This window comes from Stegostoma tigrinum, chromosome 26 (genome assembly GCF_030684315.1).
Source record: "Stegostoma tigrinum isolate sSteTig4 chromosome 26, sSteTig4.hap1, whole genome shotgun sequence".
In the NCBI taxonomy this organism is placed as follows: Eukaryota; Metazoa; Chordata; class Chondrichthyes; order Orectolobiformes; family Stegostomatidae; genus Stegostoma; species Stegostoma tigrinum.
Window position 1 is genome coordinate 517,831 of NC_081379.1, and position 27,601 is coordinate 545,431.

Here is a 27,601-nt window from a genome sequence, read left to right on the forward strand (position 1 = left end):
TAATTCCCTTTGCATAGTACTATTGAATTTACTCCCGTTGGCCTCAGGAAATGCCAGATTTACATCATGACATTTCATTGTGTTCAAAAAACTGTCCTAATTCCTCCCACCACCACCCTTGCACCAAACATTTGACAATTACTTTCAATTTCTGCTCTTCTGTTACTGATACTCCTGCCATTTGTGTACAGTTTCTCCACATTAACGCTTTCAAAACCTTAACAGTTTTGAGTATGAGAAACTGAAGTAGGAATAGGTCTTTCAGCCCCCCAAATTTGCTCTCATTAAGATCACAGCAGATCAGATCTTAACTCCACATATTTCCCTGTCTCCATAATCAGCAAATCCCTTGATTAAAGATTTGTCTAATTCAGCATATTCAGTGCCCCAACCTCTCCTGCTGTCTGCCACAGAGAATTCCACAGACTAACGACAGAAAATAAACTTATCCACATCTGAATCTTAAATGGGAGACCTTGTTGTACACTACACCCCAGTTCTAGATTCCACCATGAGGTGAAATGTCCATTCAGCATTTACTGTATAAAAGGATCCCTTTAGAAATTTATAGGTATTAATAAGATCATCTCATTCATTTATTCCAATGTGTATAGGCCTAATGAGGCCAATCTTTCTTTAGACAACCCTGTCATCCCAGGAATCAGCCTCGTCAAGACTCATTTCAGAGACACTGTTAGCCTTCTGTGAAAAAAGACATTCACCTCATTGATTTAAATGGAAAGCCATTTATTTTTAAACCATGGCCCCTAGTTCTGAATTTGCATAATAGGAAACATCCATTTTGCATCTACAATGTCCAGACTCCTCAGGAAAAAAGATTATGTTTCAATAAAGTTGCCTCTTAACCATTTAAAATTCCAAGGGACACAAGCCGAATCTAACTTTTCCTCAAAAGGTGTCCCACCTGTTACAGGTAGACTTTTGCCAACCTTCTTTGAACTGCTTCCAACATATTTACAACATTCCTTCGATAAGGTGACCATTTCTGTACACTACTCCAAATGTAGTATCTCTAGTGCCCTAGATATCTGAAGCACAACCTCCATTTGTCTTTCCTGTCTAATGTACTAGTATTTTGTGCACTAGATCTGCCTGCATCTTATTTAGATAAAGTGGTTTTTTATTTGTTCCGAAAAAGTTGACAATTTCACATTTTCCCATTTTATGTTGTATTTGCCAAATCTTTGTGCACCCACTTGACCTAGCTATATCATTTTGTAGCCACTTTGTGTTCTCTTCATAAATTTACTCTTCTGTATATTTTTGTCATCAGCAAATTTGGCAACCATACCTTCAATTCTGTTGTCTAAGTAATTTGTATAAATTGTAACCAGAACCCTATGGCATATCACTTGTTGCATATATTCATTTGGGAAAAAAAAATCCATTCATGTCTGCTGGCTGCTTTCAGTTAGCTATCTATTCCAAATTGCTAACCCCCCCCCAACCAAACCATGAGCTTTTAATTTTCAGTAACCTTCTCTAGAGGGCAACTAGCTCAGTACAAACTGGGGATTAAATTTGGGATCTACCGGAGTATGCTGATACTGCTGGTGCTGTATTCAGAGTATAACTGGGACTGAACAGGCCAGCTGGGATCCATGAGGACTGTGCTTCACTCACTTTCCTTTCCTCTAAGACACATTACTTAATTGGCAGCAGCTCAAGTTTCCCCTCCACTGATGACCTACCTGGATTTGGATCTAAGTGTAAGAGGAATGCTCTGACATAAACCATGAGCTTTGGTGTGATACACCGCACATTGAACTCCTGTACCAATTGTACTTTCACAAACACCATGTGCTGGTGTGAATTGGTTTAGAAAGAATTTGAAGGCCTCAGGATGTCCTAAATTACTTTGTAGCAAATTAATTACCTCAAAATCATTTCAGGGCATATTGGTCAGGAAACCAATAGAAATCCTGTGATAAGAGCTGGAAGATCTTGTAAATTCACCTGAAAACAAATCTGGGCCTTGTTTTCAGAATGTTAACACTCTTGAAAACCTCAATAAGATTGCGCTTGGCTCTCTGGATTGGGGCTTGACATTGGTTTTCTGATTCAGTTGTAGGTACAAGATCATCTGAGGCAAGACTGACTCCATAAGTTTAAAACAAAGCCACGTACTTATAAATAACAACACTATGTAGGAAATAATAAATCTACATATGTATTAAGAGGAAAGAGAGTGTTGTGACGTATAGATATCTCATTATATGTCCTGCCGACCTTCTTGAAAGTATGCGTATTTTTATTGAATACTTTTTTTTAAATCCCCAGGTGACATGTACCAAGGACAGTTAACAGATTGTGTTCCTACCAGTGCTGAGCAGCTCAATTATATTGAGGTATTTGAGACATCCTGTTACACCAAAGTTTCTGTATAAATACAAGCTGTCATGCTGCTATAATATCTGTACTCTGGATTGGAAGCAATGCAGATAAATAACATGTATGGGAGAAAGATTAACCAACAAGATACTACAGAATAGCAGAGATAATAGGAACTGCAGATGCTGGAGAATCCGAGATAACAGTGTAGAGATGAACACAGCAGGCCAAGCAACATCTTAGAAGCACAAAAGCTGACATTTCGGGCCTAGACCCTTCATCAGAAAACAAAAATCATTTTTCTGATGAAGGGTCTTGTCCCAAAATGTTAGCTTTTGTGCTCCTAAGATGCTGTTTGGCCTGCTATGTTCATCCAGCTCTACACTTAGTACAGACTAACAGTTCAGTTTTACTGTCTCCAGACCAACAACACCCTCTTGGTGCTATGAGAGTGTTATATCTAGTTATATAGTTTTTTGTGAAATGTTAGGTTTCCCCTACTCCATGCACTGGAACACAATGTCCAAAAAGAGAAATAGAATAGAAGTGTCCAAAAATGTGATATTTCTCGGGAGATCTGGGTGCTAGTCCCAGAACAAAGCAAGCATGGGAAGTGAGAGGCTAGTCTCATGCTAACCCAGAGGAAGGTGTCCAAGAGAACTGTGCACACACGGGAGTGCATAACTAAAACAGCTGTAGAAACCTCATTTGTGTGGAGAAACACAAGACAGCAAGCACAAGGAGAGGAAAACAATTCATAGGCAACCAAGAAAAATGTTGTTTTCTCAAATGTAAAACTAAAAAGTGTCCTTGCATACTGCTGTCAGTTACTCAATTGGTCGATTAGCTGTTTGCGTGGCAGAGTGAATCCCCCCAGGCACGATGACCCTTGGATTAAACCACCACTGGTCATCTCATCTCTTTCATGATAGAGCAGGACAATGGTCCTGTGTCACTATGGCAACTTTACCTTCACCTATCAAGGGATGTGGCTTCAGTGATGTTAACATCACATCAACTGAGAATTCGGCAAAGTTCTGGAATGAACCTTTGTAGCCTCCAAATATCAAATGATGCATTTACACTTTGTGGTCGTATCTGTTCACTGATTTGCTAACATGAGCTGAGGTGTACAAAGGTATAGCCCATTACCCCTTTTCAATTAACAGCTAATCCAAAAATCAGAGAAAATCAGCACAGTGTTAGTCCCGAGTTTGGACGTTAGACCTACATAAACTGTCTGTTCATGCTGTTCTAAAATAAGCAGTGGGGAGATGTGAGAAATTGCCTAAGGATCATATTAAATTTGTCACAAGACAGGACGGTTTCAATAAACTAAAAACAAATAATTCTTGAGAAAGTGAATCGCATCCCAGGTGTTGAAACTATAGTGCATTGTTGGGACAATGCAAAAAGCTGTTTCACCCTCCCTCTTTCCTGTGGTCTGCCTAATTGGCAAGTCTTTGACCGTTAAAACGAGAGTTGCCAAAATTGTCATGATACCCAGGAAGGATTGAGAGTTCTATCTTGGAGATGGAATTCCCTGCTTTAGAAAAAAAAATTCAAGGAAAACATCACAGTAACTAGCTCTAAAATGTTTATTGCTTTTGGATAATGGTCGCTGCTGTAAATTATTTACATAAAGAGCAAATACCTATTCAAAGTAATCTGAAATCTATGAAATAATAGCCATTTCCCAAATCTGCATTAAAGTAGACCTTGTTGAAATCAAGGACTTTTTAATCAAGTTGTGATTGAAGGGACTTAGTTTAACATTCTTGAAACCTGCCTGAAAGGAGGTCAGTCATTTCAATGTCAACCCCAAACAGCCAGCTATCGCTCTGAAGAGAAAAGGTTCCAAAATAGTAGGAGATTCAAATTAATCCACATTAATCTAATTCTATCCCAAAGGACAACATCCCATGATTAAGAACAAATGTAATAAATGTTAGCTTCTGAGACCTGACAAGACTGTAACTGTGAAACATAGTACACTGGAGATCAACTTCTTTGATACTTATGGGAGAAATGTACCCAGTGCAAATAAAATTTGCTGTGGTGCCCAGTCTTTGTGGCAACACAGTGAATTTTGAGAATTGTTCCTGTTTCCAGGACACCAGAGTTTATTTGTTTATATTTCTTCAATACCTATTAAAGTACGGAGAATTTCTCATCTCCCCTCCCACCACCACTATAAGTATCTCTGCTGCCTGTGTATTTTCCATCCCAAACATAAAAGATAGAGGTAGCCTTAATTTAAATAACACCCTTTCAGCATCTCTGGACAACTCACAGTGCATGCTGCAGCTGATGAAGTACTCTTCAAGCAATATCATTTCTAATCTAGGAAACACAGCAGTTAATTTATACATGGAAAGGCCTCTCAAACAGCAGTGTAATAAAGATGAGCTGATATATTGATTAGTGGTGCTGGTTGAGGGATAAATATTGACAAGTAGTTGGGGTTACTGCTGTGCTCTGCTTTGAGTAGTGCAATGGATTATTTTATGTTCCTCTAAGACAACGGGTGGGGCCACAGTTGTAATCTGTGCTGTCGACAGTGCAGCCATCTCTCAGCGCAGTTCATCTGACCTTAGTCCAGATCCTCCTACAGTGCATACCTCCCTTAGGACTAATGCTCTGACATCGTAGCTGTCCCTCAGCTCTGCTGCTTCAGTGTCGTGCTTCATCCATACACTCAGTGCCGGATTCACTCAGAACTGAATTTGGGTGTGCTGGCTTGCACTATGTTCTCTAGCCTCTGGAGTGGGACTTGAACCTATAGCTGTCTGAGTCACAAGAGCAAGTGTTAGAGTCAAAGCTGATTTCTACGTGAAATAACTGCACAGTTGCTGGTACCCCATCACCAGTTCACCTTCTATTTCAAGGTGCACAGTACTTGACACTGATCCAGCTTCGTTAGAGCCAGCTGCCAGTGAACTGAACCTCCTGTCAGCCAGGGCTCCCTGATTGGGGCTGTTAATCTGGCCCAATTAGGGAATTCTTTCTATCAGGTCCACCTGGCTGACCTTCACGTGACCTTGTTACAGTCACTACATCCCACCCTCATTAAGTCCGGGGACATAGGCCTGTTCGTTTTCTTGTAGGATCTCCTGGGCCATTTTCACAAAATAGATCCACTTCCTCAAACTCAGCCTAGGATATGGGCCACAGGTACTGGACCATAGCCCATCTCTTCTGCCTGGAGCATCACAGAAGATTCTTCATTTGTTAAGTGCCACTGGGTCCATCTCAAACTCCAAGGTTTCTTTGGTGTTTGGAGGACAGCCTACTGGTTCCAGCTGACATGAGGGACTGTTTGCAGCTTTCATGTGGCCCATGTGTTTGTTTAGGACCACATCACCTGCCTGAACTTTGTATGACACAGGACCTGACCTTGCATTGTCCGTGGCATTACTGTGTACAGCCACAGTGGTTTTGGTGCTAATGGGAAGATGAGATTTAATGTGGTGCGGAGTCCTCTATTAGCTACTCTGCTGAAGCTATCCCTGTATTTGCATGAGTGATGGTCTAATAATCAAGGAGGAAGTGGGACACTTTGGCATCAAGTGAAGCTGTAGGCCATTACTTTTGGTCTGCCTTCAAAATTTGGACTGCTGTTTCTTCTAGGCCATTGGACAATGGATAATATGGAGCTGTTCTTTTATGCCAAATGCCATTCAACTTTAGGAAATACTTGAATTCCCTGCTGTTAAGTGATGGCCTGTGTATTCCAGAAGGTGTGTGCAGTTTTGCGATTGTTCTTATGTTTGGCAAAGAATTCTATGTACATCCAACCACAATGAGTGGGCATCCACAATGACTAAGAACATAGAGCCCCATGAAAAGGGCCATCATTGTAATGTGTAACCAAGTCCAGCGTTCACCCAGCTGTTCCTAAGAATGTGGGGGAATAGCTGGCAATGGTTTTTGTGCTTTTTGGTACTCTAGACACTGCCTCTCACTGTGACTCTGTCTGAGTCCTGGCCATCAGATATTACAAGATCTTGACACTGGACACCCCTGGATGACTCTGGTAGAATTCAGTCAGTAACTTGCTTCAGATAATTATGCTTCCTCCCCATGATAAAATACTGTCCTCTATAGGGACCTGGTCTTTCCAGGTGAAGAAAGGTTTCAATCCTTCAGATGGCCCTTTGATTCCTCCATCACCACCAGCTGTTTAAGTTTGCCAGGACCTGAGCCTATGTACCCACCAGTGATATTGTCAGCAGTGACCAGAAATTTTAAAACCAGAATAGACTCTTTTTCAGTGCTGGCACCTATGCTGTGGCTGCCAGAAAGCGGTGGCATTTACTACTTGGCCTGTCAGCCAGCCAGAGTTGCAGTTTTTAATTGCATGCATTTAGAATGCCAGCCCACCACTGAATTTGACCTGAAGGTATGGCCTGCACTGCCATGTTCTCTTTAAATAGCCCTAGCAGGTGTCTGGTCTGTGACTGACAGGTTTACATCCAAAAAAGGACTAGAGCACAGAATCAGTGGAACTTTCTCACACTGAAGATGGCCAAACTTTAGTATTTGGGCATATTTGCATTCTGTATCAGCCAAAGTCCTGGATGCACATGCTGTTGGGTGCTCCTCTCCATTGGGCCATCTGTGAGCCAATACAAACCAAACACTGTATTGGGGAGCATTGCATGTCAGCACCAGATCTCACTTGGGATCTGTGCCAACACCATAGATGATAGCTCCTTCTTCATTTCCCTAAAGGAACTGTCTTGGCTAGGAGACTATTTCCAGGGCTGACCCTTTTTCAGCAGCAGATAGCAAGGGTGCCGGAATGATGGCCACATTACAAATGAACTTTGTTTAATAATTCACCAATCTAAGGGAAGATCTATGCTCCAGTACAGATGTGGGAGCTTGGGCATCTTTGATCGCCCTCACTTTCTTTCAATGGGTATAACCCAGTCTTGTCAACTCTGCAACCCAAATAGATCACTTGGGGGCTTGGGACACATTTTTCTCTTCTAAGGTGTATGCCCACTTGGGAGAAATGTTTAAGCACTATGTCCAAGTTCTGCAAGTGCTCTTCATTTGTCTTCCCTGTTATTAACACATCATCCATATAAATAGTGACCTGGAGTAGAAATTGTAAAATGGTCTCCATTGTCTGCTGGAAAATGGCACAGATTGCCATTTGGGATATCAGTCTCATTGATTGTAACATACTTCTGGGAATCCTCATCTAACAGCAATTCCAGGTTTACCATTTGTTTAAAATCCATGTGAGGGTGAACTGACCAATCAAGCTTCACAGTTGTTATGGTTGGTGCTGCCCATTCAGCACACTTTAGTGGTTTGAAGATTCCTTTACTTTCCAGCCTTCTAACTTCTCCCTCCACTTTTGCACTTAAAGGCATGAGCTGGGCCTTGCAGAATCATGGAATTGCTTCCTGGTTAACATGCAAGTTGGCCTTGAATCCTTTGATAGTCCCAATTCCTTCCTGAAACAACTTAAGGGTATTTAATTTGGACTTCACTCAGGCAGAAGAAAATGTTAACTGTTTGGTTGAGGCTTGGCTTTATTTTGGGGTTTTGCTGTGGCCTGCCCTCAAGGCCCTCTGTTCAGAATGAGTGAAGCTATGCAATTGCCTTCAGTCAAGTGGTGTTCCTCAAGCCTAACAAGGATATCAACTTCCATCTGCATTCTCTAATGCATTTGCTCCACTGTCACATTTTCTAATAATTTAGAATGCCTGTCTAAAGTCCATTTGAACTTCAGCACTATTAGGCAATTTTGCATTGGTTACATCATTAATCCCTCATACCAAATGAGGTCAGTATGAGGTCTTCATTACAATTTATTATTAAGGGTTAAATCAAAGTCACATGCCTTGCCAATCATCTTAATATGGTCAAAAATCTAGACATGGATTCCCCAGTTCTCAAACCACTAAGCAAAACTGACGGCAGCTCAGAATTAGAAGCAGCTTGGGGTCATGACATTCCTTAACTAAATCTGTTAGCTCTTGAAAGGTTTTAGTATCTGGTGCCTCAGGAAGAATTAGACTCCTAATAACTGAGAAAGCTGTGGGTTCACAAGCTGCCAGGAAAACTACTCATTGCCTTTCATCTGCTGCACTATCATTTGTAGAGAAAAGATAACACATTCTTTCCACATGCTGCACCTAGTCTTTGACAGCAGGATCAAATGAGTCGAGTTTTCAAAATAACAGCATGATGCCAGAAATGCTTAGCCCAACTGAAAGGCAACTGTTGTGAGCAAGTTTCTTCAGGCCCCCCCATCACCATTATTCTTCCCCACCACCCCCCACCAACCCCCACCCCCCCCACCACCCACCCCCCCCCCCCCACTTGGCCCACTGCATTACAATCACTACACTGTGCTTATGTTCACTGACCCTTTTAATATTATTGTTTGATCAATTAGGCACAGTCCACTTTTGGATAGTCTTTGAGCTGTGACTTGACATGTTCCAATGCCTTATTCTGTGTCTCATCTTGTTCATGCTCAGGATCATAAAATTCTTACCTCATGCCTAGAAACATTAGACATAACTTGCAATGTGCTTTGAACACTTCCGTCTATCTACTGAACGAGTATGTTGTGTCAGTTTTCTCTGGAGAAGGATATAGAAGGTAGAGAGCATGTGGGGAAATAAATAGCAACACCTTGAACAATGTCCATGTTACAGAAGAGAAGGTGCTGGACAGCTTAAAATGTACGAAGGTGGATAAATCCCCAGGCACTGATCAGATGTACCCTGAAACTCTGCGGGAAGCCAGGGGAATGATCGCTGGGACCCTTGTTGAGATATTTGTGTTGTCGATAGCCGTAGGCAAGGTGCCGGAAGACTACAGGTTGGCTAATGTGGTGCCACTATTGAAAGGTGGTAAGGAAAACCAGGGAACTATAGACCAATGAGCCTGACATCGGCGGTGGGCAAGTTGTTGGAGGGAATCCTGAGGGACAAGACTTATATGTATTTGTAAAGGCAAGGACTGATTAAGGATAGTCAACATGGCTTTGTGCATGGGAGATGTGTCTCGCTAACTTGATTGTGTGTTTTCAACAAGTAACAAAGAGGATTGATGAGGGCAGAGAAGTGAACGATCTATATGGACTTCAGAAAGGTGTTTGACAAGGTTCCTCATGGTAGACTGGTTAGCGAGGTTAGATCACATGGAATACAGGGAGAGCTAGCCATTTGGATACAGAGCTGGCTCAAAGATAGAAGACAGAGGGTGGTGGTGGAGGGTTGTTTTTCAGACTGGAGGCCTGTGGCTAGTGATGTGCCATAAGGATTGGTGCTAGGTCTGCTTTTTTTTTGTCATTTATATAAATGATTTAGATGTGAACATAGGAGGTATGGTTCGTAAGTTTGCATGTATCACCTAATTTGTGATGTAGTGGACAGCGAAGAAGGTTACCTCTGATTACAACGGGGCCTTGATCAGATGGGCCTATGATATGTGGAGTGGCAGATGGAGTTTAGATAAATGTGAGGTGATTCATTTTGGAAAGGCTAATCAGGGCACTTGATGTTCAGGCCTTGGGGAATGTGGCTGAACAAAGAGACCTTGGAATACAGGTTCATTGTTCCTGGAAAGTAGAGTTGCAGGTGGATAGGTTAGTGAAAAAGGCATTTGATATGCTTATCTTTTATTGGTCAGTGCATTGAGTATGGGAATTGGGAGGTCTTGTTGAGGCTGTATAAGACATTGGTTAGGCCACTTTTGGAAAACTATGTGCAATTTTGGTCTCTCTGCTATAGCAAAGATGTTGTGAAACTTGAAAATGCTCAGAAAAGATTATTAAGGATGTTGCTGGGGCTGGAGGGTTTGAGCTATAGGGAGAGGCAGAATAGGCTTGGGGCTATTTTCCCTGGAACGCCAGAGGCTGAAGGGTGACCTTAGAAGCTTATAATATCATGAGGAGCATGGAAAAGGTAATTAGCCAAAGTTTTTCCCTGGGCTGGGGCATTTAAAAAGTAGAGGGTATGGGTTTGAGGTAGGGGGGAAAGATTTAAAAGGGACCTACGTAGCAACGTTTTCATGCAGAGAGGGTGTGTGTAAGGAAAGACGTGCCAGAGGGAGTGGTGGAGGTTGGTATAATTACAATGTTTAAGAATCATCTGGATGGGTACATGAATAGAAAGTGTTTAGAGGCATGTGGGCCAAATGCTGGCAAATGAGACTACATTTATGTAGGATATCTGGTCAGTATGGATGAGTTGGACTGAAGAGTCTGTTTCTGTGCTGTACATCTCTGTGACTCTATCTGAAGCTTGGCAGTGATACGTAAAAAACACCTACACTTGCACAATATTTGCGATCTAACATTTAATGCAAAAGCAAATTTTTCTGATCCTACACAACAAAGTTGTTATTAACTTAAGGTTATTTTCTGGATAAATGTTGACATATCTACGTAATTCCCAGTTAATATGTTTACTGTGACTCCATAATGTCGAAATTAGGAGCAGGAGTCAGTCATTCAATCTGCCTTTCGTTAAGATTATGTTTGATCTAATTTTGTCCCCAACTCCACATTCCAACCAATAATCCTGATAATCATTGACTACTTGTTAGTGAAAAATCTATCCAGCAATATCTCAATCAACTTCCATCTATTTCAGTCTGCCAGTACGAAAGGTTGTGGTTACTAATTCACTGTTTTCCACTTTATTGAATGTTGGGATTCCACAAAATAAATTTAAGAAATAGAAGCAGGAATAGCCTGCAAGCTTCCATGCCATGCAAAGAGATTGTGATTAATCTGCCATGGTTCCATTTTGCCACCTATCCCCTTAACCATTGATTTCTTTCGAAACTTGAACTTCTACTGCATCAGTTTTTTTAGACACTATTATTGAAGCCTAAATCTTTTAATTTTGATAAGATCAATTTACTGTGAAGGGTTTAAGATTCCAGTGTAAGTAGTTTGGAAAGCACAAGTACTGACAGTAATGAATTAAGATATTAAGACACCTCTTCTTGTCCAAACAGTTTAGAGCCTCTTGTAAGTTTTATATTTCACAATTTACATGCAAATCCCAATATTAATTTGTTCATTTGAGACTTTAACCAATTAGGCAACAGGAGGCAGTGTGGTATGTTAATTCAGGAAGCTTTACTTACAATTGAAAATAATACTTACCAAAGCAGGCCAATGACTTTATGGGTGTACTACAGCTTTTACTTTCTGGTTTAGTTTGGGCTTCAAGGTCGATAATTGATTTCTGGTCTCTCTTTGACACTTGGATAGCAGAGTAACTTCACTTTCAAACTGCATGTGTTCCCTGGTCACTGAAAACGCTTGCTTTCAACTATTTCTGAACCACGGCAGCATTGATCAATAACATCAGTACGTACGGTTTGACTAGATTTACTGAGGCTTGTCACTACTTGATTTAAGGGGATGAGTGATCAATCTGTAATTGATCTTAAGGCTGTAAACCTTGACTGATGTCACCTCCCACAACCTCCTGACAGTTCCTTAAAAAATCAATTATCCAAAGAGTCCTCCTTTTCATTTTTGTTTTCTTCTTGTCACTGTATGACTGAGCACTTGCTTTTCTTAGAATCCTTTGTGAAATTGTTTCTTTTCTTTCTCTGTGTGGAGTTTGAATGCCTCAAAAGTTATTTATTACCTTTTTCTAAAGCCAAAGGATATCGTAGAAAATGTTGCTTCTAACTTCAATTCGATATAAAACTAATACAAAAGATCACAAGTATGAATCTGAACAAATCATTATAGAGGGAATGTTAAAGTCTAAAGAATTATCCAATTACAAACTTAAACATGTTATTATAAAGTAAATTTTAATACAAATGTCACATTTTGTAATTTGCTTCACTTCAAAACAAATTTAAACATTCCAGTACAGCTGTGGTTATGATTTCTTAATAAATGTGAACGAGCCACGAGTATACTACATCTGCCTTATTCAGCCTTGGATGTCTAGCTATAAGCTGTGCCAAAGCTAAACAGGGGCCCCTTGGCCTTGCAGGTGTAACTCTTAAGAGATTTGAGTATTGTCTTCATGCTGTTAGTAATTCCATGGTGCATTCCTTTGTAATGTGAAGCTAAGTAGAGACATATGATGTTGAAGTACTACAATCTGCGTTGCTACTGAATAATATAAAATTAATCAATGAATGTATTTTGATTTTGCGTTGTAAGTAAACTAAATCAATCATGACGTATTAGTTTCCCTATTAATCTGACCCTCTGCCTAAACCAACAAACTAATGTATGTCACTGCATCATGCTAATATCACCTGTATTTTCTGGACTAAGACTGATGCTCAATACATGCACTATTTTGCAATAATATCACTCTTGCACTCCTTATATGCTGTGAAGAGTGTTAAATCCAATGCCTACATGACTGTCAGTTAACATGTGAAGATTTGAATTGTGCAAAATCGCACATTGTTGTGCAGAAATCTGATTCCGTGTTAACAGAAACAGAACCGTGTCCAGGATACAGCACTTTTACTCATATGTTATTGTAACGGAAACCTTTCAGTTCTGTCATTTAATCAGCTGTATTAATGATAACACTTTTATCTGGTGCAGAACAATTCTAAGTGCTGCCACAGCATTTGTCATGCAAGCTTCTGTCAATTTCATGGCCAATTATGTTACAGTTTGACAAATGATGGATTATCCTTTCTGGCAACCTTTGTTGATATGATGTACTTTCTACAAGACTACTAATCCTGTGGTTTTTTGCGGTCTCCTGACTGGCCTGTATTCTCATGCAGATGCACGTTAAAAATAAGAGTGTCAGTACCTGTATTCCACAGATTACAGTTACAAGTGTTCCAACAGTAAGTAACATTAAAGCTGTAGTTTTAGTGCCCTTACTCCTTCCTAAGTGTAGTGACTTGAGCAATATACTAACTAACTAAAGAACCATAAGCAAGAAAGAAACTTTTATTGTGGATATGTTTGCTTGCCAGCAGAACTTAAACTGTTGGTTAATATTTATGACTGACTTAATCAGCATTTAGTTTTCATTTGTTCCTCTCCTCTCCTGAAAAATGTAATCCTTTCCTAAAATACTAGAGGCAATTATCACCCTCCAGCTTTTCCCATATTTGAGCTAGGAAGTGTTGGCCAGCTGTTTATCTGGAGCAGCACAAGGGCAAGCTCAACCATTCATTCAGGGATTATTGGATAGGAGCAGGAATCCTGATCTCTCTCTTTCCCTAACCTGCATGTGGCAACAATTTGTCACCTTCCTGTATTGCCTTTGCTGACACCGGTTCACTTTACGCATTAACCAGGACTTTCCTGGTCTGTTTGGTTCCGAGAAGTTGATATTCCCTGAATTATTCAAGTTACAGTTATGGGGTGTTTTCAAGAAATAATAGAGAAAGTTCAGTCTGTTTTGAGGAGATGCTATAAAAAATTTCTTGGAAGCTGGTAAAAGTGGTCTAAACTATACAGAGATAGGAGGGTTACGTGTGTGCTGAACCCTTAATTTGGTCTTCAACATACTATCACCTCTGTAATCTGTAGGTTTCCTTAAAGGTGCCTTATTGCACTAACTACTTTTGATGACCAATTGAGAAATTATATAAGAAAGCCATTAAAAATGCATTCTGTATGCACTAAATACACCCCACCATGTTATGATTAGTTTTATTATTAAGATAATGAGCATATAATAATATTCCAATATTGATATGTGATTTACCAAGAAAAACCTTTATCTTCAATAAATTTGTGTTGCTTTTATAGCATCCTAATCAGATTTGGTAGTCTTCACTTATAAACTTTTCATTGTGTCAACATGATAATTTAGGATAAATGTTTTGTTTTGTTTTTATATTGCTTTGTAAGGTTTCTATCTACATTTTGCAATTTGACATCGGAAGGGAATGACAGCCTAAACAATAGTATTGTTCTTGGATTTAGTATCTACCCTGCCTTTCTGGTGTTGTGCAGAGTGTCCTATTAAATTGTTTCCCTTAAGATGTGACACAGAATTGCAAGACAGTGAACAACTTCATATCTTGCACTGCTGCTCCACCATCAATAGTCAGGGAAATAATTCTCCCTCCTCCTCTATTTTGATTTATCTCACCTCACAACCTATTAACAACTGAATAAATTGTTTTTTCTTAAGCTAGTGCTTGTTTATTTATGTGGAGCAACCTGCTTGCTATTACTTAATCCTTCGCCTTCCCTACCTTAATAGTTCATTAAAAGGAATACCTTATTTATCAGAAGTTTGTTTTATATTATTTTACAGTTTTAACTGAGTAGTTGTTATGAGTTTTGTTTACAATTTAAAGTAGTAACATGGTGACAGAACATTTTTGTCTTTAGTAAATGTAAACTCATTATCTCTTTAAAATCTTGAACTAGATTTAATCACTTATTGAATGTTTCTGCATTAGTCTCCTTTTAATGGTTGAAAAAAAATTATGGAGCAATTTTACTTGTAACTGGACTTCAAAGTATGATATAGAATCCAATCAAAAGCCATTAGAATGAAATGTCTCTGAACATACGAAGTAGGAGCATGCAGTCTGAAAGAAATGTTTATTAAGTATGGAGTATATAACTGTGTGTAGGCTTTCAGTTGAACAGTTTAGAACATAGAACACAGAAAAGTACAGCACAGTACAGGCCCCTTCGGCCCACGATGTTGTGCCGTGGAATAATCCTAATTCAAAAATAAAATAACCTAACCTACATTCCCGTCAATTCACTGCTGTCCATGTGCATGTCCAGCAGTCGCTTAAATGTCACTAATGACTCCACTTCCATGACTACCACTGGTAAACTATTCCATGCGCTCACAACTCTCTGGGTGAAGAACCTCCCTCTGATGTCTCCTCTATACCTTCCTCCTAACACCATAAAACTATGACCCCTCGTGGCAGTCAATCCTGCCCTGGGGAAAAGTCTCTGGTTTGATTTCTTGCACAATATTGTTTGTGATATATTTCTGACTGGGGTTTGTGAAGTTGTATGACTAAACACATCACTTTAACCAACATAATCATATTACCTTCAATGTAACTTTAAAAGGATGTTTGTTCTTGGTCTTCATGTGAGTCATTAAATGTGATATTAAACTCGAGCTTGAGTTTGGAAACTGCAGTTTTAAACTGTTTTGAAATTGTCTAGCGTGAGTTTTTGGTAAGTCTGAGTTTGTTTGACAATTGTCAGAAAATCATGTTCAGAATTTTATTCAGGTTTGTTTCAAAACAGCCTTTGTTAAGTCACCTAAAAGGTAATAAATAATTAAAATTTTGGCACCAGATGAATTGTTGATATGTGTCAGCCTGCTGTCCCTTTCAAATAATTTACATCATCCACTATCTTGGATCATAATTTTCCAGTGTTGTTAAACAGATTTAAATCATTACTATAAATACATTAGTTCTGTTAGGACTCTGGATTAAAGTAATCTTTTTGATGCTGTCAGAGTTGTTCTGGTATGCTGAAATTAATCTAGTAATATTGGCTGTCTCATACTGTTAATCACTAAATCATATTTATTATGTTAGTGCTGAGTTTCTGAACCAAAGTGTTTTTTATAATTCATATTGGCAATTTAGAATGGACGTGCAAAAGTTCTGTTACTTTGTCTTGTATTTTTCTCTCAGGAGGGCGCATCACAGCAGCCTCTGCAGGCCTGCAAGATTCATGTCCTTGTCCTCGTTCTGCACGGTGGCAACATCCTGGACTCTGGTAGTGGAGACCCAACCTCCAAGCAGGCTGATGTCAACACCATAACTTCTGTCTTTGACACGGTGATGAGAGTACACTTCCCTGCAGGCCTAGGTCACATAGCAGTCAAGCTGGTTCCTTGCCCAGCCATCTGCTCAGAAGCCTTTTCACTGGTATCAAAGTGAGTCTTCCAGCTCATGTGGTGCAAAGGATATAGTTAGTGGCCAAAAGAAATACAAAGTTTGCATCATTCTTCGCAGCTGTCAAATATTTGCACATACTGCCTGTGTAAGCTACTTCCTAAATGCTCTAAGATATTATGTATGTACTTACATTGAAAAGATGGAGGTATTCAAATCTCATCTTGCTCTATGTAACGCCCGTAATTGTGCCAGACACCTTTCTGCTGTTTCATTCATATTACCAACAAAATTATTGATTGTGTTAACTTGCACAAAATAGAACAAGACACCATTTAGACGTTGTGAAATAGCAACTACTGTTGATCATATCAAACTGACGTAACATTTTCCCTGTGAAAGATGACATAAGCTGCTACTAAAGATGTTATAACAGGGCACTTGAGTAAGTTCAAGGTGTTCAGACCTGGTGACATGGTTTTGTAAAGGGGAAGACATGTTTAATTGATGTTTAATGGAGCTCTTTGAAGAAGTAACATGTGCTGCAAATAAAGGGTGTCTAGTGGATGTCATGTATTTATGTTTCTAAAAGGCATTTGATAAGGTGCCATGTCAAACAAAACCTGGTGGTGTAGGGTGTAACATATTAACATGGCTGTTTAACAGGAAGCAGAGAGTCGGAATAAGTGAGTCTTTTTCTAGTTGGCAGGATGTTACAAGTCATTGCTAGAGGGGCTGGTGCTGGGGCCACAACTCTTTATAATTTATAGAAATGATTTGGAAACAGGGACCAAAGGCATTGGAGTTAATTTGCTGATGGCACAAAGATAGGTAGGAAAATAAGCTGTGAAGAGGACATAAGGAGCTTAGAAAGGGATGTACCTATGTTAAAATCTGGCAAATGGAGTACAATGTGGCAAAGTGTGCAATTGTCCATTTTCGAAGAAAGAATTAAAAAGAATCGCATTATCTGAGTGGTGAGAGATTGTAGAGTTCTGAAATGCAGAGGGATCTGGGTGTGCTCGTGCTTGAATCACAGAAGATTAGTCAGAAAGTACAACTAGTAATCAGGAAATCTGATAGAATATAATATTTTATTGCAAGGAGAATTAAATGCAAGAGTAGAGAGGTTGTGCTTCAGTTATACAGACTATCTGGAGTACTGTCTACTCTGGTACTGGTCACTGTACTTCAGGAAGGATGTTTATGCATTGGAAGCAGTTCAGAGAAAGTTTACTAGACTAGTGCCTGTATCCTCTGGAATTTAGAAGAGTTAGAGGTGATTAAATTGAAACATTTAAGATCCTGAGGTGACCTGACCAGTTGAAAAGGATGTTTCCTTTTGTGGGAAAATCTAGAACTAGCAATCTGAGTTTAGAACTAAGGGGTTGCCTGTTTAAAATGGGGATGAGGAAACTTTTATTTTCTCTCAGAAGGTTGAGTGTCTTTGGAATTCCCTTTCCCAAACAGCAGAATTTTAAAATATTTTTAAAGCAGGGGTAGTTAGATTCTAGTTTATTTAGAGAATGAAAGATTATCTGGAGTATGGAGTTGAGGTTATAGTCAGATCAGCCATGATCTTATGGAATGGTGGAGCAAGCTCGATAGACTGAGTGGCTTACGCTTGTTTGTTGTCCCTATATTCATAAATATTCATGTTTTTACATTTTATAACTAGGACATTATTAACTTTATTATATCAGTAATATTACACAAGCTTTGTATTATTATGAGCTACACCTATTGCCTAGTACTTTACAGTGTGAAAACCACAGACATCCACTAGTTGGTACACTGTTCTAGCTAAAAACATAACTTATTGGAGCAGGAGTAAACCATACAGTCTCTCAAGTTTGTGCACCATTTAGCAAGTCTGTTGCTGAACTTCTACCTCAATTTTACTCTCCTGTATCCCAATATCCTTCAGTATCCAAAAATCTGATAGTTAAAACCTTGAGTATTTTCAATGACTAAGGATCCATAATTCTCCTGGATAGAGAATTCCAGAGATTCAAAAAAAATCTGACGAAATTCGCTCACAACTAACTCCAAAATGATTGATCTCTTCTCCTGAGACTCTCATCCATATTTCAGAATAACTAGCCAAAGGATACATCCTCACAGTGAGCCCTCTGAGTTTATTGCATATACCTACACACATCCACATGTGCCTGTTCTTAGAGCTTTCCTTAAGTTATATAATCAATTGGATGTTTATAACCCAAAGCAGGGGTTAATCAATAAAGTGAAATTATCAAAAGAAATTACTCCCTGACCTGGAGATGGATAGGAGCAGACGGTGTGGGAAAGTATTTAGTTGGGGGAGGTGGAATTACAAAGCTATTAGGTAAGGACTGTGGAGCATAAATTGGGAACAGATGTTCTCAGGAAAATGCACAATAGGAGTGTGGAGGTTGTTTAGGGAGCATTTTCTTCAGAAACTGGACAGGCTTGTCCCATTGAGGCAAGGAAGGGATGGTAAGGTGAAGGAACCTTGAATGGCAAGACATGTGGAACACCTAGTCAAGAGGCAAAAAGAAGCTTACTTAAGGTTGAGGAAGCAAGGATCGGACAGGGCCCTAGAGGTCTACAGGGTAGCCAGGAACGAACTGAAGAATGGACTTAGTGCTAGAAGGAGGAATGAGAAAACCTTGGCAGGTAGGATCAAGGAAAACCCCGAGGCGTTCTATGCTTATGTGAAGAACAAGAGGATAACTAATCAGGGATAGTGAAGGGAACATGTGCACGGAGTTGAGGGGGTAGGGGAGGTCCTTAATGAATAATTTGCTTCAGTATTCACCAGTATTCACCTTGGTGTTTGTGAGGACACCATGAAACAGGCAGATATGCTCGAATAGGTTGATGTTAGGGAGGAGGATGTGCTAAAAATTTTGAAAAATCATAAGGATAGATAATTCCCCTGGGCCAGATGGGATATACCCAAGGTTGCTAAGGGAAGCAAGGGAAGAGGTTGCTGCTCCTTTAGCAATGATCTTTGTGTCCTAACTGCACACTGGAGTAGTGCCGGAAGATTAGAGGGTGGCAAATGTTATTCCCTTGTTCAAGAAAAGCGAATGGGGATAATCCTGGGAATTATAGACCAGTCAGTCTTACTTCTGTGGTGGGAAAATTATTGAAGAGGTTTCTTAGAGACAGTATTTATGATTATTTGGAAAAGCACAGTTTAATAAGAAATAGTCAGCCTTGCTTTATGAGGAGCAGGTCATACCTCACAAGCCTTATTGAATCATTTGAGGAGGTGACAAAACACATCAATGATGGTAGAGCAGTGGGTGTGGTATACATGGATTTTAGCAAGGCATTTGATAAGGTTCCCCATGGTAGGCTCATTCAGAAAGTAAGGAGGCTTGGGATTCAGGGCAATTTGGCTGTCTGGATACAAAACTGGCTGTCCAATAGAAGACAGAGGGTGGTAGTAGATTGAAAGTATTCAGCCTGGAGCTCTGTGACCAGAGGTGTTCAGCAGGGACCTCTGCTGTTTGTGACCTCTATCAATGACTCGGATGAGGAAGTGGAAGAGTCGGTTAGTAAATTTGCTGATGACACGAAGGTTGGTGGAGTTGTGGATAGTGTGGAGGGTTGTTGTAGGTTGCAAGGAGCATTGACAGGATGCAGAGCTGGGCAAAGAAGTGGCAGATGCAATTCATCCCAGAAAAGTGTGAAGTGATTCATTTTGGAAGGTCGAATTTGAATGCAGAATACAGGGTTACTGACAGGATTCTTGGCAGTGTGGAGGAACAGAGGGATCTTGCAATCCACGTCCATAGATCCCTTAAAGTTGCTACCTGACTTGATAGGGTTGAAAGGAAGGTATGTTGGCTTTCATTGGCAGGGGAATTGAGTTTAAGAGCTGTGAGGTAGTGCTGCAGCTTTCTAAAACTCTGGTTAGACCACACTTGGTGTATTGATTTCATTTGCAGTCACCTCATTATAGGAAGGGTGTGGAAGCTTCAGAGAGGGTGCAGAGGAGATTTACCAGGATGCTGCCTGGTTGAGGGTGCTTGGTCTTTTTTCATTGAAGCGAAGAAGGATGAGAGGTGACTTGATAGAGGTGTACAAGGTGATGAGAGGCATAGATAGAGTGGATAGTTAGAGACTTTTTCCCAGGCCAGAAATGACGGAAATTACGAGGGCACATAATTTGAAGGTGATTGGAGGAAGGTGTAGGGGAGATGTCAGAGATAGGTTCTTCACACAGAGAGTGGTGGGCGCTTGGAATGCACTGCCGGCAGTGGTAGTGGAGTCAGATAGTTTAGAGACTTTTATGTGACTCTAGGATAGGCACATGGAGGATAGTAAGATGTTGGGTATGCAGGGTAGATTGATCTTAGAGTAGGATAATAGGTTGGCACAACATTGTGGGCCGAAGGACCTGTACTGTTCTTTTTTCTATGAAGTTTTGAGTGAGAGAAAGCTAAACTCTTCATGAAACAGTCAAAATCTTGTGCAGCATACTCACATTAGAAACCAAGAGCAAGTATTCGGTGGCAGAAATGCAGTGTCACAAGGCCACTTTCGTCTTATATTCAATTTCTACCCCGTGCCTCAAGCAGTAGCTTTGGATTTATTACTGCAAGCACACCATACAAGATGTGCCAAGAGTCCTATTGATCTTATTTCTATTTTGGTAGTTTATTTTGCTATTTTAAGCTCTGATGTGCTTCTTCTGAAAAGTGCCAACTCCATTTAAATGTCTCCTTTCGTTTCTTCCTCAGTTAGGCTTCAATATTTCAGCAAACTAGAAGGTAACAAATGTCAGTTTCTTTCAAATAACATTGTAGCTCTCTCTTTATTTTAATCATTTTTTTTTGCTTTTTCAGCCTCAGTCCCATGAACTCTGATGAAAGCTGTTTGTCAAACAGCCAAGATCACATTCCACTGGCTGCACTTCCTTTGTTGGCAACATCATCTCCTCACTACCAGGAGGCAGTTGCTACGGTGATTTTCAGAGCAAATCAGGTGTACAGTGATTTTATCAAATCTCAGGAGGGTGTCTCCTTTAGTGGCCAGGTCAGTATTTGGGAAGTAAAATCTTTAGTTGTAACTTTGAATTAATTTCTAGGCCTTGCTAGCACCAGAATTGGAGGCATGATAAAAGTTCCCTGTTCTGTTCTACCCCAAGCCATTTTCACAGAGGCTAGATGAAGATGTTAACAGGATTACAGGCCACACACTGCAGAGAGTCAACACAGATCATTAAGATTCACTTAAGGCCATTTAGATTCAATCGATTGGACTTTTCTATTTGACCTTCATGCTCCTGCAGGCAGCTGGAGACCAGTTGATTGCTCCAGACAGGGCAGCCACGCAGAGACCCCTGACTGCAAGGCCTGTTCTTTAAATTTAAGCGTTGGATGCTTTCTGTCTTGTTTTATAGACAGATATCCATGTGCTCAGGTGTACAACAAAGGACTTTCAGAGATTTACAAGTATTTTATAATAAATCTACAGTTCAGCGAAAACACTAGTGTCGATCTTTTCCCTGTGCTTAAGATCATAAGATATAGGAACCAATCAGCTCATTAAATCTGCTCCGCCATTTGATCATGGCTATGTTTCTCCAGAAGCCAACTCCCCACAGACCTGAACTGATCTTTTTCTTTTATTTTCAAACATCCATCATCAAATCACCCAAACTAAAAGATGCTGAGAATAGATATTTTTAATCTACCCGTTCAGACAAGTTATGACACATGTCTGGTGCAGGTGGAATTTGAACCCAGGCCATATTGCGCATAAGGGCACTACCACAGTGCCAGTGGACCCCAAGAGCCCCTCTTTTTTAAATGCAATTCTGCACCAAATCACCCAAGTAATTAATTAAACAAATCACAAGCACAGCCTACCAGGGGCAGTGTCACAAAAAAGATGGGATAAAAAAGGAGGGGTGTATATCAAAATTGTGTTGGAAGGGGAGGTAATGCACCCCATGTGGTGCCCACCTTACTCTCTGAAGGCTTCAAAGATGCTGGTGGGCACTGTATGCTCCCTCTCATAGCACAGTGGGGCATGAACAAGAACCGACCTCTCCTTTTTAGAATCAATCTATCAGACACATCAGAACAACGATCAGGGATAGGTGGGAGTAGAATCCAGAACTCTAGCCCAGAAAGGAGACGCTTCCACTGGGCTTCAAGAGACCCTAAGAACACAGCTCTTCTTTTTGTTTATTTTACCACCAAATTAACTAATTAACAAAAGTCTAGCTTTTTTTCATAAACCTACCACCAAAATCAGCCACTTGACCAAATAAACAAATAAATTACAAGCATTGCCCAATAAAAGAAATGAAGGAAGGGAATGAAAAGAAAGAGGGAACTTAATCAAAATAGTGTTGGAGCGGGAGATGATGCACTCCCGCCCCCATGGTGCCCACCTGTTTGTGCAAAGGCTTCAAAGATGTTTCTTTTACTAATCAACGTGTTCAGACATGTTATGACACATCTGGAGCAATTTGAACCTGGCCTCCTGGCTCAGAGGTAAGGACACTGCCATTGCACCACAAGAACCCAGCTCTTTATTTTTAAAAATATTTTAGTTAGCCTACTCAGATATGTTATTCCACACCTCTGGAGCAGGTTGGGCTTAAATAGTGGCACTTTGCTTCAGATGTAGAGGCACTCCAACGCACCACAAGAGCCCCCTAAGAACCCAGCTCTTAAATACGAAGGTCAATTAACGTTACATGTTCTTAATCAACACTGGAACTGTTCTGGTTGACCCTTACATGATCTACATTTCTAACACTGTCATCTCTTTATTCCTTCCCATTATGGGCTGCTGCTTCATTTAAGCAAGAATGCCTCTGATTAGGCCTCCACCGTCAGGATCTACCTGCTGTCCTTACTTGGATGCAGGACCTGCCCTCTGACTATTGGTTGCCAGGGAATGCCCCATTCTGCCATTTCTGAAGAAGGATCCCAACCTGAAACGTCTACCTTCCTGCTCCTCTGATGCTGCCTGGCCTGCTGTGTTCCTCCAACTCCACACTGTGTTACCTCTGACTCCAGCATCTGCAGTTCTTGCTGTCTCTGTCACAACTACTGACCCCTTCTCATACATTGGAGACAGTTTCTGGCTTCCATTTCAGCCAAATGGTAGAGTTCAGAGCCCACAGGGAACTTCAAATCATATCTGAGAAGTAGGCAAAGATAAACAATTGTTTACTATCTTCAGCCTGTTGTAGAACTTTCTTTTGTCTTTGTCCCACCCACTCCTTGCTAAGAGTCTGTTTCCTAGCTCTAGTGAATGGTCATCTACCTGAAATATTTTGCAGGCTGGATTGTCATCCCAGGAGTCAGTAGCCAGAGACACAATTTCCACAGGTCACATTTGTAATGCAGCCGCAGAAAGCTTTGTGCACGATGAGGAACAGATAAATGCATAAAGCACAGCGTGCTTGCTGTTTTACTTGGCCTCAGTCCCAATTTGATTTTGCTGTCCCTTAAGTAAATAGATGACAAGATCGAACAGGAAAGGGTTTAATCATGAGCATTCCTGATTTGTACTGCTTACAAAGGGAACATTCCAAGAAGGAACAAACTTGTATTTCTATAGGATTATATTCACAATCTTCAGACGTTCCAAGTAGTGAAGTAACTGTTAAATTGTAACCACTGCTTGGGCCTGGCACTTGGTTGAGGTGTCTGAATTGTTTGTTGTTTTAGAATATTGGGTCATTGGATTCTTTCAAAGAAATAATGAGATAGTGGAAACATATTATGGGGAGGGAAGTGCAGCACAGCACACTTCTCTACATGGAAAATAAAAACTTCTGCCACTTGCTGAAAAATTAGAATGTTCCTACTTAACTGATGCATCTTAACAAACATGCTATCTTGCTTGTACTTGAAGCCTTAAAAATTGAATTTCCTGGTATAAGGCGTATACCTTCCAATCCATATAAAGCAGTTTAAGGATAAGTGTGCAAGTTTAAAGTACACATTTGTCAGCTGTCATTGTGTATTTAATGCTGTCTGTCCTATTGCAGGTATGTTTGATTGGAGATTGTGTTGGGGGAGTCCTGGGATTTGATGCCCTCTGCTTCAGTAATCAGACAGTCTCCGAGAGCCAGAACAGTAGCAGGAGAGGCAGTGTTGTGAGTGTGCAGGTAATGAATTTATCAAGTGTTAACTTGCTTCCAGCCCATTGTCTTATTAGGAATAAATTCTGATTCTTTATCAAGTGGGCTCCTTACCTCTGCTTTGGGGATTGTATTCTCTGATTTGTCTCTGAAAACCAGTGCCGTGATCATTTCTTGAGATGACTTTTAGGCAATAGAATAAGGACCAGGTGGCTTCATATTGGTTAAAATAATAATCTGTTTCACTTCCCTTTCATTCTCATTGCACAGCCTGATTGCCATGTTATGATTTTCTTTCACAAATTGAATTAATAAACGTCATACAAATTTGCATATCCTCCACTTCACCATTGAACCAAGGGGTAGTGCCAGTTCATTAGAGAGAGCAGAACAGCATGTCAGGAGCATCACTTTTTTTTAAGCTAAATGTGAGGTGTCAGCCGGGTAAAGCTACAGCAGACTGTGATGGATAGGACTAAGCAACTCCACAACCAGTGCATCAGATTTAAGCTCTGCAGTCTTGCTGCATTCTGTTATGAATGCTAGTAAGCAATTAACTAGAACAGCAGGATGCCCTACTAATATCCCATTCTCAGTGATGGGCAAAGTCTAGTACATTAGTACAAAAGACAAAGCTGAAGCATTTGACTCTATCTTCAGCTGGAAAGCCAAGTAGATAGCCTACCTTGGCCTCCCTATGAGATCCCCAGCATCACAGATTCCAGTTTTCCAACAATTTAATTCATTCCATGTGATAGCAAGAAATGGCTGTATAGAACTTGATGTCGCAAGGCTATGGACTTCAATAAAAATTCCAGCAATGGTACTGAAGACCTGTTTTCAAGAACCAGCTGCACTCCTACCCAAACTATCTCAGTTTATCGACTGTACTAGCGTTGGATATCGAGGAGAGATGGCACTTCTTGCACCTCAGTGTCTTAGGAGTCATGAATGATGCTGAACATTGTGTAATCATCATCAAGCATCTCCAGTTTTGACCTTTTGATGGTGGGGAGTTAATTTAAACTGAAGATGGTTGAGCCATGGACACTACCCTGAGGAGCTCCTGCAGTGATGCCTGGACAGAGATGACTGACCTCCAACAATCATTGAAATCTTTATTTGTGCTGTAATGACTCCAACAGAGAGACAGATTTCTGCTGATTCCCATTGATTTCAGTTCTGCTTGGGCTCCTTGATGCCACTATTGGTCAAGAAATGTCACCTTCAGTTCTCCTCCTTGAGTTCCGCTATTTCAGTGTTTGAGCAAGACCATAATGGATAATTTGCCTCGTTATATCTTATGCATAAAAAAGAAGACAAATTCCGTTTGACCAGTTACCACCCTATCAGTCTACTCTTGATCATCAGTAAAATGATGAAAGATGTTATTGATTGCTCTATTGAACAAATTGCTTAGCAATAACCTGATCACTGATGCTCAGTTTGGGTTCCAGTAGGGTTATGCAGCTCTTGACCTTATTAAAGCAGATAGAAGAGCGAATCCAACCATTATCCCTTGACTTTCAGCGACATTATAATTACCAAATCCCCACTGTCAACATTCTGGGAATTTCCATTGACCAGAAGCTGAGCTGGACCAGCCTTACAAACACTGGTTACAAGAGTAGTTTACAGACTAGAAATTTCCCCTTCATGCATCTCCAATGCACAGGTCAGGTGTATGATGGAATACTTGCAATTTGTGTGTAGCTCCAAAGCTACTCCTGAAGCTCAGCATCATCCGAACAAATGACTCTGCTTGATTGGCATCACATCCATTTTCAGCATTCACCGTCTCCACCACTGATTCACAGTGTAGCAGTGTGGGCCATCTACAGAATTATATCACTGTTCCTTCTCTGTTGCTGAATCAAAATCCAGGAACACTCTCCCTGACAGCATTTTGATTTACCTACAGTCAATAACCTGAAATAGTTTAATAAGACAGCTCACCACCCTTTCCAGATCAATTGGAATGAGGTGATAAGTTAATAAGTGCTGGCTTCAGCAGAAAAACCCACATCATGTGAAAAAATTAAAAACAATTCCAGCTGACCAATAACCTGTGACTTTTTAGTTACGTCAATATTAAAAGTACTCTGACTCTGGTATCCACTGATATCCGGGAAGAAAGTTTCAAAGGTTAACAATTATTTTATCCAAACTTAAATAATGGTAATTAGTAAAAACAATCTGAGGCTGAGGAAACTGAGCTTTTGATTCAGTCATATGAGAGCTGTCGTTAAGGGAGCGTGGTGTGGAAATGAATCTTGCATCATGTGAAATCGGTGCAAATATAACTATTATTTGGCTGGGGTATGAGATTGCTGCTGCTGCTGCTGCTGATTGGAACTCTCCACCAGTTGAACATGATTTAGCATTACTAAATATTAATCATAGTGGAAGCAATAATCCTTATCTCTGCTTATATGATGTGCAATTTTACAGTCACTTTTAGTAGCTTTTTCTATTGGGAGCAGTTATCAATTGTCTGTGTGCTATAATTGATTTACAGGACAATGATCTATTATCTCCTGGTATAGTTGTCAACAACAGCTGCATGTGCAGTGCTTCCAACCTGGAAACCAGCAGGCATCTCAGTAGAAGCAATATTGACATTCCTCGAAGCAGCATGGATAATCCAAATAAACAGCTGCCAAGAAAGAGAAGTGATTCTTCAACATATGAGCTTGACACAATTAAACACCACCAGGCTTTTCTTTCAAGGTAAGAGCTTAAAAGATTGAACCGAAAGTTCTGGACCAAAATGTACAGACATGTCAAGATAATAAAATGTGAGGCTGGATGAACACAGCAGGCCAAGCAGCATCTCAGGAGCACAAAAGCTGACGTTTCGGGCCTAGACCCTTCATCAGACAGCTTTTGTGCTCCTGAGATGCTGCTTGGCCTGCTGTGTTCATCCAGCCTCACATTTTATTATCTTGGAATCTCCAGCATCTGCAGTTCCCATTATCTCAGACATGTCAAGATGCTGTCTTTACCTGATGAAGGATATACTTGCCCTAGATGGAGTGCAATAGTGGATCAGTGAGTTGCTTCCTGCAATGCAGCAAATGTGCTAAAGGGGAGATTGAGTCAACTTAGAATTCAGAAGAGTGAAAGATAAATTATTGAAATGATAACATTCTTCAGTGGTTGACAGGATAGTTTCTGTAAGAGTGTTTTTCCTGACAGGGAAATGTAGAACTATGGAACACAGTCTGAAAGAACAAAGAAAATTACAGCACAGCCTGTGCCGATCGAGATCCTCTGTCTAAACCTGTCATCTATTTTCGAAGGATCTGTATCCCTTTG

At 40.3% G+C, this 27,601-nt stretch overlaps 1 protein-coding gene across 11 annotated transcripts in view; it reads left to right on the forward strand.

The window, feature by feature from the left end:
- Positions 1-27,601, forward strand: part of LOC125464019 (membrane-associated phosphatidylinositol transfer protein 2) — a 427,235-nt gene that overhangs the window by 358,521 nt on the left and 41,113 nt on the right. For 9 of the 11 annotated variants that reach the window (XM_059654853.1, XM_059654859.1, XM_059654857.1 and 6 more), the window contains 6 exons: positions 2,302-2,369; positions 13,114-13,179; positions 15,976-16,220; positions 21,021-21,210; positions 24,191-24,310; positions 26,802-27,013. In XM_059654853.1, the coding sequence (XP_059510836.1) occupies positions 2,302-2,369; positions 13,114-13,179; positions 15,976-16,220; positions 21,021-21,210; positions 24,191-24,310; positions 26,802-27,013 (901 nt within the window). The remainder of the gene's footprint in view (positions 1-2,301; positions 2,370-13,113; positions 13,180-15,975; positions 16,221-21,020; positions 21,211-24,190; positions 24,311-26,801; positions 27,014-27,601) is intronic. The other 2 variants (XM_059654856.1, XM_059654863.1) reach the window with 1 other exon arrangement.